Source organism: Gobio gobio (assembly GCF_949357685.1).
Source record: "Gobio gobio genome assembly, chromosome: 10".
Lineage (NCBI taxonomy): Eukaryota > Metazoa > Chordata > Actinopteri > Cypriniformes > Gobionidae > Gobio > Gobio gobio.
The window spans coordinates 42338923-42351972 of NC_137116.1; the positions used below are offsets into that span (position 1 = coordinate 42338923).

Sequence of the window (13050 nt, forward strand, 5' to 3'; positions counted from 1 at the left end):
AACATTGACCTAAAATCACCCGATTTGCAGCATTTAAGTCTCACAGGATTAGTTTTAAGATATATGTATGTATATTAATAGTAACTTCAGATGATATCTGTAATGTTTATGGTCTTTTCGGAGAGGATAAGTCATATATTGAAATCGTTAATGTGGGTGTGTCTACTGCACACTGCCGACACAGGTAACTGATGTATATTTCTTTATGTATATAATTATGGAGGAAATCTTAAACTTAACATATATCTGTGTTTAGCTGCAGAAATTGATTCGAATAGCCTATACAATACATATTAATACAAGCCTCTGTTACTATATTGCCCTATATTGTATTAAAATTCAAAGTTTGCCATTTACATGCTTAGGACGTTTATGCTGTAAGAATGTACAGGGAGACTTCAGATATAAAACAGTGTCTCCTTTGTCTTATGTTTTCTCATTAAAATCATATAATTTCCTAGCCTAGAAATCTAGACGCACCCTAGCGACAGCAAATCTAATTTGCAGCCAGGGTAGTCTAGCAACTCTCCGTTGGCTTGCGAGCTGGAATAACCAAACTCTGGTCAGGCCAATCACATCGTGTATAGAGTCGGTGGGCGGGGTTAACATAATGACGGCTGAGTTGTGGCGGTTCCGAGTGCTACTTGTAAATAAAGAAGCTGGTGAACAGCGGTCTTTCGAATCGGCTTTGGTTGTGACTCTGGAAGAGTTGTTGTTAAGCTTTTCTTTGAGAAAAGAACAAAGAACGGCACTGAAGTCATTCTTAAGAAACAAAGATGTGTTCGGAGTTTTGCCGACCGGATACGGGCGAAAGTTTAATCTATCAACTAACTCCGCTTCACCGTCTTCGTTGCTCTGGTTGCTCTGGTTGGTCCTATTGCATGCAGAGGGAATTTGAAAGACAACCATTTATCCCGCCCCTGAGCCCAGCCAATGGTGAGTTCCCAGACCCAACATCTTGATGTGGGTCTCGCTTGTCACGCTAATCATTTCCTAATAATTCCATAGAACGTGCGAGTTTACTAGGGAATACCAATAGGGCGGCACGGCGGCTTCACTTTTTATGACGTCATTAGCAATCCAGTTCTCTATATAGATTAGTGCATATTACTTGAGCAACTATATATATATATATATATATATATATATATATATATATATATATATATATATATATATATATATATATATATATATATATATATATATATATATATATATATATATATATATATATTTGTTCTTTAAAAAAAAATGCATTACCATGCATTATCATTATCATGATTTAAAATAGTGGGAAAAAAAGAAATGGTAACCAATATGTTACAATTTTCATATAAACAGTAACCTTAAAATCTTGATGTTAAAAACATTTCAAGGACAGATATTTTTCAATCGGACATCTACAGATTTCTCCTCCATATGGTTTATCACACCTGTCATATTTCATTTTTACATCCTAATATAGAGATGACAAACCCAGAGCGATTTCTCTGAACCTTTTTCTGACTTAATACCTGTGTTAAGATCACAGATGATTTATGGCAGTACAGTATTATTTTAACATGTCCCTCTATTATGAATAATAGAGAATTGATAGTAAAAAGTAACTGTAACATTTTATGAATCAAGATTGATGTGTTATGAATCTTTTAGCACCTGGGGAACTTATAGCAGGTTCCTTTTGAAGACTAATTCTGAAGAGGAAATGAAACTGCAATCAAATGGATTTTAAGATCAATTGATGAAGAAAAAAACCTGTGGGAACCTAAATCATAGAAGTCTGATTTAATTTCAGCTCCGGTGTCTATACATCTGTCTACCATCAGGCCTTTGTTAATGCTCTTTTTTTGTCTTTATTTCAGTGTCTCACAGATTTACTAAAATGAATCCTATCCTATCTTTTTAATCCTCACTCTCCCTGTGTTTCTCTCTCTGTCTTCTAGGAAACCAGAGAAGGGGATCCAGTATTTGATAGAGAGGGGTTTTGTATCAGACACACCTGTGGGCATTGCACGCTTCATCCTGGAGAGGAAAGGCTTAAGTAGACAGATGATTGGGGAGTTTCTGGGAAATCGACAAAAACAGTTCAACAAGGATGTGTTGGAGTAAGTAATGATGTTTTTCCAGACCCAGATTGTAGCAAAGCGTCCGTATGCTGTTCCCACCAGCCTGGAGGCAAATAGAAGCCAGACACTTTCTAAAAATATCAGCAAATACATGTTGACAGATAAATTCAGTGATCTTTCTGTTTTTCTTTCTCAGCTGTGTGTTGGATGAGATGGATTTCTCAGGTATGGATCTGGATGATGCCCTGAGGAAGTTTCAGGCTCAGATTAAGGTGCAGGGGGAAGCCCAGAAGGTGGAGAGACTGGTAGAGGCCTTCAGGTAGCCTTTACTCTCATCACACCCTGTGCTCTTTTCTCTGCATTTTGTAGTTCCGGATGAGTATCACCTTCTTTCTTTCTTGCAGTCAGAGATACTGCGTGTGCAACCCTGTGCTCGTCCGCCAGTTTCAGAACCCAGACACTATCTTCATCCTGGCATTTGCCATCATCCTCCTCAACACAGACATGTACAGCCCCAATGTCAAAGCTGAGAGGAAGATGAAGCTGGAGGATTTTATCAAGAACCTTAGAGGTGATCCACTCCATCTATCCGTTAGATGTAGAATGTCTTTAGCTAAATCAGATAGATTTTCCAGCTGTTTTCATGTTCTTTGTCTCCTTAGTTTTCCCTCTCTTTTTCATTGACAGGAGTGGATAATGGACAGGACATTCCAAGGGATATGTTAGTGGGCATCTACCAGCGCATTCAGAAATGGGAACTCAGGACAAACGATGACCACGTGTCTCAAGTGCAGGCTGTAGAGAGGGTCATCGTGGGCAAGAAACCTGTGAGTCAAACCATGTGATTCACTCATGCATGTCATACTTGTGGTTGAAATTTGATATTCAGTTTGTTTGTGTCATCTAGCATGAGACAAACCAAGTTGTATTTTGATTTGCTGCGTGTATGTGTGTGCAGGTGCTTTCTCTGCCACATCGCAGGCTAGTGTGCTGTTGTCAGCTGTATGAAGTCCCTGACCCCAATCGACCGCAGCGGAGTGGAGTTCACCAGCGGGAGGTCTTTCTCTTTAATGACCTGCTAGTGGTAAGTCTTCACTCAGCACATATTGGTCTAATTACTGCAAAAAGATGTAGAGGAAAAATACTCCCTTTGGTTTAGATAAGCCATGTGCCGCTTACAATAAGTATATAATTGTAACATTTTTGCATTGAAAAATTTATACAGGAGGATGTATAGGCCTACAGTTTTCAAAAAAACTTAAGAACATATGTAACAGTTCCAGTGTTAGAGAGAGAGAGAGAGAGAGAGAGAGAGAGAGAGAGAGAGAGAGAGAGAGAGAGAGAGAGAAAGACTCTTAGATACTCCAAAAGGACACCTAATAAATAAAATGATATAAAGAGTCCATATAATTCATAAAATGATGCACATCAAAGCACACATTTATAAAAAAAATAATTAAAAAAAACAGAATTCGCATTGTATAGTATGTGTACAGTGCAACAACAAAGAGCTTGTTTACATTTTAGACCAGTCAAGTTGCGATACCGAACAGGAACACATGGAGATTCCCAAAAAATCCCTAAACCATCTGCCTTGACCTGACTGCATATACCTACTACAGTTCACAGATCCATTCTGAATTACTAAACACGGCAACATACACATGACAAATCAAAACATTATCCTGATTATGTGTGGAAACAATTGGTAATTGTATAAAAAAGTGTCTGAGCATAAATACAATGTGCGATTAGTGCATTGAGAGTGCACATATTGTTTTCACATCAATATAAAGGACTCACGCATGCTTACTGTACGACTCCTGTATATCATAGCAATCATCTTTACCTTGATTGCAATCCCCATCCATCAAAACTTTACTTGCGAGACGCTGGTTTGCTTTATTCAGCCGAGAAACGTAGTTTGAGTATCATCTGGCCATAAAGCGGTTTTAACTTTACGTTAATTTCATCAACAAAGTATTATGATTGGCTTATGCCACTATGGCAGTCGCGTCAGCACTAAGCTTCAGACACCCCCTCTGTCAAGCGTTGACACAGAGCCGTGTGTGAATGCAACGTAAATCTCAAGCGATATGTCAGAAATGTGCATTGTGCAATAAAGAAGTACTCCAAATAATTTGTAATTATAATATTTATATTAGTAATGCTTAGGGCTGGAACGATTTGACCTAAAATCAAAATCTCGATTAGTTGAACATTTTACCTAGATTACGATTAATAAACGATTATTTTGCTTTTATTGTATTTTTTTTTTTGCTTTCCTTTTTTTTTTCCAAGTTCACTGATAAGGTTTGTACTGTAAATATGCTCAATTATTAAAGTTTTTTGTGTTTCTAATGAAAAAGTGCATTTGTTTGTGATTTTAAAATACTTGAAGGAAACAGCTCACTTTCAGCAGTTATTGTCTATGGGTCGTAACATTTCCTACATATTTCTGTGTGTTGTACATCAGAGACAGATAAATTGTGTGTGTGAATTAGTCATACGTTTCTATTAATTATGAAGCTGTGGTTTGTAGTTACTTCAAAGGTAGAAAAATCTATGCTATAACGGTTGAGTTTCTAAGCTACTTTAGTGATTAATCACAGGACAGCGCATGAAAAAAATGTATATCGTGTGAAAACTGAATGGAGATCATCAAACTATCATAAGATTTGTGAGTAATTTACAGCACTACATCAGAACTCGGTCAGATAAAGGCTTATTAAGTAAAGTTTCTGTCCAAAAAATTAATTGTATTAAAAGGACAGCTATAAACAAAGCCACTGTTGAGCAGCAAACAGGTATTTGAAGCTGCTGGTGGCTCTGGATTCTCAAGAACCACTCCATGCAGGCTGGCAGTTGTGCATAAAGTTGCATATTCAGTCAAGTGTGTCCAAGCATTATATAATATATAATGATCATAACTACATCCTAACATCCCTTCTGTTCCCTGCTGCAGGTAACAAAGATTTTTCAGAAGAAGAAGACGTCTGTGACGTACAGTTTCAGACAGTCCTTTCCCTTGGTGGAGATGCAGGTTCATATGTTCCAGAACTCCTGTAAGTATATTCATCCCTCCATCTGTCTCACCATCTGTCCCTCCTTCTTTATTTATACTATCACTCCATTCCAGCTCGTTTACACACTCTGCTCTCATCCACTCCATTTCAGCTCGGTGCTCTCTCATTACTCTTTCCTTGCTTTCATGTAGGTGGTGTTTTGGTTTCTTACCAGTATATGACGGAGAAAAAGACATCCTCATGCCATCACCTCGATTGTGGCTATTCTGTTGATTCTGAGAACATCTGTTCTCTATTTATCGTAATCAGTATTTGTTTTGGACTTGTTTTCAATATTCTTAAAAGAAGATACATTAGCTTAACGTAAAATTTCATACGATTAAGACAATCTATTTTGAACAGTTGTTTTTTTTATTGTTTTAAACATAAACCTTTCTATATTTTGTTAGATTTATGCTTAAAGGGGTGGTAAAACACATTCTTTTGAAGGCTTGATTGTGTTTGTGGGGTGCACTGTAACATGTGTTCATGCTTCGTTTAAAAAAAATTTGCATTATTTTTCATATATTTGACCTTTATTCTACACTGCTCTGTCCCTCCTTGTAAAACGGTCTGATGCTTTCCGGGTTGTATGAAGCCAGTCCCTCAAAAATACGCGATGGGCTCAGATTGGTTAGCTGGCCCAGTGTGTTGTGATTCGCTAACCGCAGTGCACGTTTATCGGAAACGTCACGCCCCTTACCTGGAGGCTGTGCTTTGGTCAGTATTAGAAACAATGGCGTCAATAAAAACATACCAATCTGAGCCCGAATCAGACCCAGAACATTTTAGTGAAGATGATCGAGCAGAACCAGTTCAACATGTTCAGTCCTCAAGAGTAAAGACTGCGGATCTATAGTGATCGCTACTGAATGGCGCTGTTACTTTTGTATTTTTAGAACGATTATAGCCAAATATCTCTGGCAAGAACTATTAACCCAAAACGAACACTAAACACTGGCTTTACTAGTAAGTTAGCCAAATCACACACAGAACCATGTTTAGCATGCCTGTAGATAAATAATACATAAAAGCTCATAATCAAAGAATCATTTACACTAATGCCAAGTTCTCTGTTGAGATTTTAACGTTAGTGTTTGTAACGTTAGGTGTTCGTCGGATAACGTTAAGTATGAATGAGCATTTAACAGACTGGTTTGCAGAATAGCGTTGTCATCTGTTTACTTCCTTGCTACAACCTATTACAGGAAAACACATAGATGAAAAATAAATCAGACTTACAGGTTGTGGCCCGTAAACAGCTTCTGTTTGTAAATCCAGGACAAGCCGTGGTGCATATCCTGCATTGAACTCGCAAACATTGTGGAAGTTTTCCTCCGTGAAATGTGCTGCGGGAGGGAGCCCCGCGCGCGTCGTGCATTCACACACTGGCCGCGTTGTCTCACGCACGCGCCTGTTCCCTTCTGTCTCATACACACGTGCATATAACATGTTGCATGTTAAACGCTCTGCAATGTACCCCTGTCCCAAGGAAGGCTGAACAAAGCAAGTACCCCAGACCTGCAATCCGGATGAAAATAACAGCGTTTCCTCGGCATCGCGGCAACAACACTCCAGCCTAACTATACCACAACAACGCTGCGATACAAAATGGCCTCACCCCCCCCTTATTTAATATTCTCGGAGGAGGGGTTTATGTAAATATTGAGCCTGGTGATGTCACCAACCCTGGAGGAATGTCTGTAGTCGCCTACTGGCCGTTTGCTGTAGTTCTTAGAAATTGATTTCTTTAAAAGCAAATATCTCCCTTTGCTTTAAACTTTGAACGTTGTAACTTTGCAGATGTTGTTTATGCTCAAGCAGCAACATTACACGCTAGCTAAAGTTAGAATAGTGAAATCGTGGTTTTATCACCCCTTTAAAGAAAAAACTAAAAGTGTAAGAAAAACGATTTACATTACAATTTTGATAGTACACAGTAAATTTATTTTGTTTTATGGTCGTTAGATATTTTTACTAGAAAACAAAGGTTATAAAAAAAAAATGTGTTGTATGTGTGAGGAACCTGGCTTTTCTGGGGTTAATTTTAGAACAGTTCTTGTGTGTATCTGTGGACTTTTGTCAAAACGAGAGATCTATAACTAATTACACGAGGCACAGCACATGCCTCTTTATCTGGGTCTCTTTTTAATTGACTGCATTTACCCTCTATCTCTGTCCCTCTCTCTCAGACTATCCTCATGGTATCAGACTGACATCAGCAATGCCTGGCAGTGAGCGTAAGGTTTTGATCGTGTTCAACGCGCCGAGCCAGCAGGACCGAACGCGTTTCACCAGCGACCTGCGTGAGAGCGTTGCTGAGGTTCAGGATATGGAGAAATACCGCGTAGAGTGTAAGAAATCCTTTTAAATGATCTGTTCTTTTACCCTTGACAGATCAAAAGCATGAGGTTATTTTCCTGTTTGCTTACTGAAATTTCGGAAATTTGCTGTGTGGCTGATAAATTGTTCATTAGGGTTAATGTTCATTATGGTACTTGTCGGTTTTGTTAGTATTAACCCCTTATCTCTCTTCTCCGTAGCTGAGTTAGAAAAGCAGAAAGGTGTGATGCGTCCAGGGCTCCTGAGTGGAGATGTGGGTGGGGTTGGCGGAATGAAGACTGAGGCTGTGAACGGCACTCTGGGAAGGCCCAGTCTGGATGACACGTACGCAGCAGGGGAGGGGCTTAAACGAACCGCGCTTAGCTCCTCACTGAGAGACCTCTCTGAGACAGGTACAACAGAACACACATTCACACAACAAACTCCCTTCTATTTCAACTAGGCTCTCAAAAAAATGCAAGACAAATTAGCACATTTAATTATGCTTCATTGCATGGATGCTTCCTGGATTTCTGTGGACTGTAGAGCATTAAAAAAATATTTATATGGGGGAAATATTTATAACTCCACCACAGTTTTATCATGAACGCCATACTGTAACAGTTGTGGATTGCTGAACTTCTGTTATGAAGTACAGGTTGACAGACAGTGCCCTCTAATGGCACATTATGTCTTTGCATACTTATTTTTTTTTACTTTTATTTGTTTTTAATCCAGTGGCTGTATTTTGAATCTCAAATTGCAATTTTTTTGCAGTGATTAGAATGTGCACTGTCACAGCATGCAAACTTTCTGTATGCATAGATGCTACATTTGTTCAAATGTGCAGTGTACATCAGAACAGACTCTGTGAAAGGGCCGTGACATCAAGCCGACAGTCGGCCAACAGCGGGCCATAGGTGAGCGTCTATCGGGCTAGTTTTTGCAGTGTGTTGCACACATCTGGCCCATGGGTGAGAGAGAATAAAAGTGAAAGTGATGAACTACAAAAAGTCAAGATGGCATAGACACAAAGCTGTTCTAATTTTATGTCATCTTACATGAGCATTCCTGTAGTCCTTTTGGTGTGGTGTTCAAGCGTAGCTTTTTGGCCCAAACGCAGCCAACGTGAAGCGACAACACAGTCTGCTTTTGTCTCTGCTAGTTCTTTGACGTCGGTGTGTTGCAGCCTTAATACCTTATTACACAATGCACAATGCGATGAACTTGACTTTGATCACCTATTTCCATGAAGTTATAGCTGGCAAAATATTTGGAATATTTTTATTTCTCAATGTTTGATCAGGCTGCCAAGAGTTAACACATATTTACACAAATACAAAATTGCTGTTTTATTTTGTAGCCATTTTATTTTGAACTTGCAGAATTAAACATGAACGTAATGTGGTCATGTGACGTACTACTCTTTTATATGGTTTCTGAACAAAGCCATGTCGAGTTTGTGGCGTGAAGTTTAGTTTTGTCATTAGACATTTGTGTAGACATTGTTGTAAATTGATCATCCAGAGTCAAACACCCAGTATGAGGTTTTGGGAAAAAAATTCTCAATGACCCTGACCTTGCTGTGCTTGGTTGGGTGCAGGAAAGCGAGGCCGTAGAAACAGCGTTGGCTCTTTGGATAGTACCATTGAAGTAAGTTGGACAGATCTACTAACTGCTCGTAATCACGTTGAAATGGAATGATCTTGTGTTGCGGCTTTCTCAAGTGCATGAGTCCTCTGTGCTGTATTTATCAAAAACGGCTTTGCATGAATTTGTGATTATTGTGTGATGAAGTGCAGCATGTTTTATTCGGTATTGTGTAAAAACAGTAATCTGTGTTTTGCATGCAGCATGTCTAATAGGTTATGCCTGGTGCATTTACTACTAAATACTACTAACAAATACATTGCTCTGGTAAACAAATGCCTCAATCAGTGTTCCTTCTGTTTTAAAGGTTCAGATACATGTTTTGACTGAGTAAAATGAGTGAGGCACTTTAATAAGGACGCTTTAGTTTGTTATACAGTCGATCATCACTAACATCTGACTGCATTGTGGTTTGTTTAATGTGACACTGACATTTCTAACTTTTGCAAGATGTTTGAGGCTGTTTATATTTAATGCTGAAAGATTTTTAGTTTTTTGCTGACCAGGAGATAGGTGTACAGTGTGGATGTGCTTTATGTCTCAAGCTACATTATTGTCTTGCTCGTAATTAAAGTTGCGCATGTTCTGATATTAAAATTCTGGCTGACGCAGACAAGCCAATACTTATTTCATATATTATGAATGATTCAGTAAATGTAGTCTTTAATCTTGTAAATCTCAAAATAAATATTATTTTTATACTGTACATTAGGGTTGTCAAATGTACCAGTACTGCAACAGGTAGTACCGAGTACTGGGTATATTCAGTACCCGCTGCTTTCCAGCGCTCCCGTGTGTATCTGTGTAAGCGCTCTGTGAAGCACGTCAAAGGTTTCTATTTACAACATTTTTTTGAAGCCTTGATCACTATAGCCAATCACAGACATATCTGTTGAATGCGTGAACGCAATGGCCGATCAGAATCCTCTCAACACCGCTCAAAACACACCAGAGTTTTCGTTCACCGCGTTTTCGAGTTCTGCACACTAGCAAATCCTTTCATTATTACCAACAAAGTGTAGCTCTCAGTGATTGACAGCTTCAATGATTATAAAGCTCGCTTTCTATTTACAATTGGAATAGAAGTTTTGTTTTTCATGCTGCTCAGTACACTGTAAATTTTCTGAATTTATTAGTCTTTATTTGTAAATTGACAGTGATATAACCATAGCAATAGATGAGACAAATCTGATACTGTATGTTAAAATATATGTGCATTAAGACTTAGTGTAAATGCAAACTAAAAGACCTGCCACTTGTTCTATGTAATGTGTATGTTTGAAGGCTACATGCCGTTTAAATGTATTTAATAAAATACAAATGATTTACTAGTTATTTAATAAAAAAACAGAATTTAATTTAATTATTATTTGTATTTTCAAATAGTTAAATAAAATATGAATAAATAAAATAGTAAAACGGTTCTAATCGTGTTTGCTATGGTACAGAAAATTGTACAGAGAACTGTGAAATTTTACTGGTATTGGTGCCGACTACTGGAATTTTATTTTATTTTTTATTTACAAAAAATAGTATAGCATTTTAACATCTGGTATTTATTGGTACTGCTATAACTTAAATCATTATTGCTTTTACGTACTGGCCAGAATTTTTATATCGGTGTATCCCTGAAAAGTAACGTGTTATTTATTTGACGAAGTAACTGGGTCATGTCTCAGATTTTCAGTTCAATGACTGTCTGGCTTTGTGTGTTTGTGCGCACTATAGGGATCCATCATTAACAGCCCTCAGCCACATCAGCGTTTGCCCATGGGGGGCGCTGTTCCCAGCTGCTACGGGCTGGAAGACTACCGGCCTCACCGCCCTATCCTGAGCCCCGGAGTAGGGGTGGGGGGTGGGCCGGGGCAACTTCACAACGCAGTAGGCAATATGGGGGGGGTCCCTGGCATCAACGATCGAGGTGGGGGGCCGGGGAGCAGTTCTGGAGGGAGCAATTCCGGTTCCTTCCTGGGCTCCCTGTTTGGGAGCAAGCGCGCCAAACCCCCTGCTCCCCTTATTCCCCCCGGGCCACATTACCCGGCCCCCGTGCCACCTCCTACTACAGGAGGGCCGCCGCCTCCTTCCCCCTCCGCCCTCAGCCAGTCAGACCCCGGTGGGCCATCCAAGATCCAAGCGCTGCACGCTCAGTACTGTCACAACAACTTTGGGCAGCCTCCGCCCCCCTACCACCATCATCATCGGTACCACGTGCAGGCTGCCACCCCTGGCCATCCACCCGCTATCCATCACACCATACAACGAGGGTCCCTTCCGCGACGCGGGCCGCCCGCTCCTTCACACGCCCAGCTCCAGCAGCAACTATCCCATCATGCTATGCAGCAAGGCCGTTACGCCAATATGGCCTGCACCCCTCCACCTCTGTCCCCACATTCACCCCATTCGCCCATCGCCCCTTTCAACTTCTACCATGTGCACCCCAATACCATACGCCACGTACGGGTGCCCGATCCTACCGGCAAGCTTCCTCTTACTCTGTCTCACTCTCAGCCCCACCCTCACGCCCACTCCCACGTTCACTCTCATACCCACAGCCATCCCGTCCACGCCCACAGCCCCCACCCCTTACTGCATCACTCCGCCCATCAAACTCATTTTGTTTTCTCGCCGCCCCCTCAGGCACCATCCGCCATCACCGCACGGCACATACCCCAGGGCACCGCCCACTACATACCGCAGTACCCGCCCCTCTCCTCCATTCCGCCGCCTCCACCACATTCCCCATTACCTCCGCCGTCACCACATACCCCTCTCACCCCTCTTACCCCACTCTCCCCGCTAGCCCCACAGCTCCCGGGACCCATGGGGTCACATTCAGGCTGCCCAGGGGGCGGAGGTGGAAGCGGAGCCAGCAACAGCAGCACGGTCGGCAGCTCCAAATCCAAACCTATCAACCGCATCAGCACGGTGGTGTGAGGGTGAGCCACAGCAGAGGGCGCAGAGTCTCAACGCGGAGAAGCCGCAGCCCAGGCAAGAGGAAGCATACTGTACTCAGACTCTGTTACTTCCACATCCGCTTCCCTCACGTGTAGAGCGGGAAACCTGGCCGGCTACATGCTCATTGCTAGCCTGAACGGCCTCTTGCTGTCCGCCGCCATTCAAAACAAAGGCTGTGTAACAGCGTAAAATCTCCGACTGAAGATCTGAGGAGCCTAATGGAGACAATGGTGAAGCAGATGAAGTGTTTTTAGGAGTTGAATTTGACCTGCATTGCTGCCAAAGGAAGAGGTTACAGGGGGAAAGGGGGTGCCAATTTAAGTCAGACTGATGAATTTAAGATACATTTTAGGAAGACGATGATGGTGGTGAACTCTTCAAACACTCAAAATGGATACATAACCGGACTGATGAGTGCAAAATATAAAAGAAACTGAACTTTCATTTGTAGTCTTTTCAGTTTTCATGTGTCTCAGATGACAATCATTTCAGGGTCAGTCAGAAAATGTTTGCTTGATACATTCCTCAAAATTGTCAAACTTATTCCTCAGCGTGTAAAAAGGGCCAGCATGCACTTAGAGGGATGCCAAACGCTATATTTTGATTCTTTTAAACTTTTATTTTGACTTGTGAGTGAAAGAATGGGGTGGGAATTGCTGGGAAAACTTCACTTAAATCTACATGGTAAAAAAAAAAAAAAAAAAATATCACTATTTTTGAACTATTTGAAAAATGTTTGTTGCTCTGTTTTGTTTTTGTCTTGAAGAGGCTGGGCATCAGGTTTGCAATAAGTCAGCCATAACAGTAAAAAAACCTTTTTGAAGACCTCAGTGAAGTTATGTCATTTACGCCTTTCATTTATTAAACAGAATGTGTAGAAAGAGATTTAAGTTGTTTGGTAGATATTTTTTTATTTTATTATACAAGACAATTAAGTCTAACCTAACGTAACAAACCTAAATGTAACGTACACAAAAGAGTCATGACTA

The 13050-nt window shown here is 40.5% G+C and overlaps 1 protein-coding gene across 1 annotated transcript in view; it reads left to right on the forward strand.

The window, feature by feature from the left end:
- The window catches only part of iqsec2a (IQ motif and Sec7 domain ArfGEF 2a), a gene marked incomplete at its 5' end in the record, with an annotated part of 37665 nt that extends 25606 nt beyond the window's left edge, over positions 1-12059 (forward strand). The window contains 10 exons of the mRNA XM_079826341.1: positions 1947-2108; positions 2266-2388; positions 2474-2640; positions 2757-2896; positions 3028-3153; positions 5035-5134; positions 7327-7488; positions 7678-7869; positions 9060-9109; positions 10835-12059. Coding sequence (XP_079682467.1) covers positions 1947-2108; positions 2266-2388; positions 2474-2640; positions 2757-2896; positions 3028-3153; positions 5035-5134; positions 7327-7488; positions 7678-7869; positions 9060-9109; positions 10835-12040 — 2428 coding nt within the window. The 3' untranslated portion in view covers positions 12041-12059. The remainder of the gene's footprint in view (positions 1-1946; positions 2109-2265; positions 2389-2473; positions 2641-2756; positions 2897-3027; positions 3154-5034; positions 5135-7326; positions 7489-7677; positions 7870-9059; positions 9110-10834) is intronic.
- Between the last annotated feature and the right edge of the window lie 991 nt (positions 12060-13050).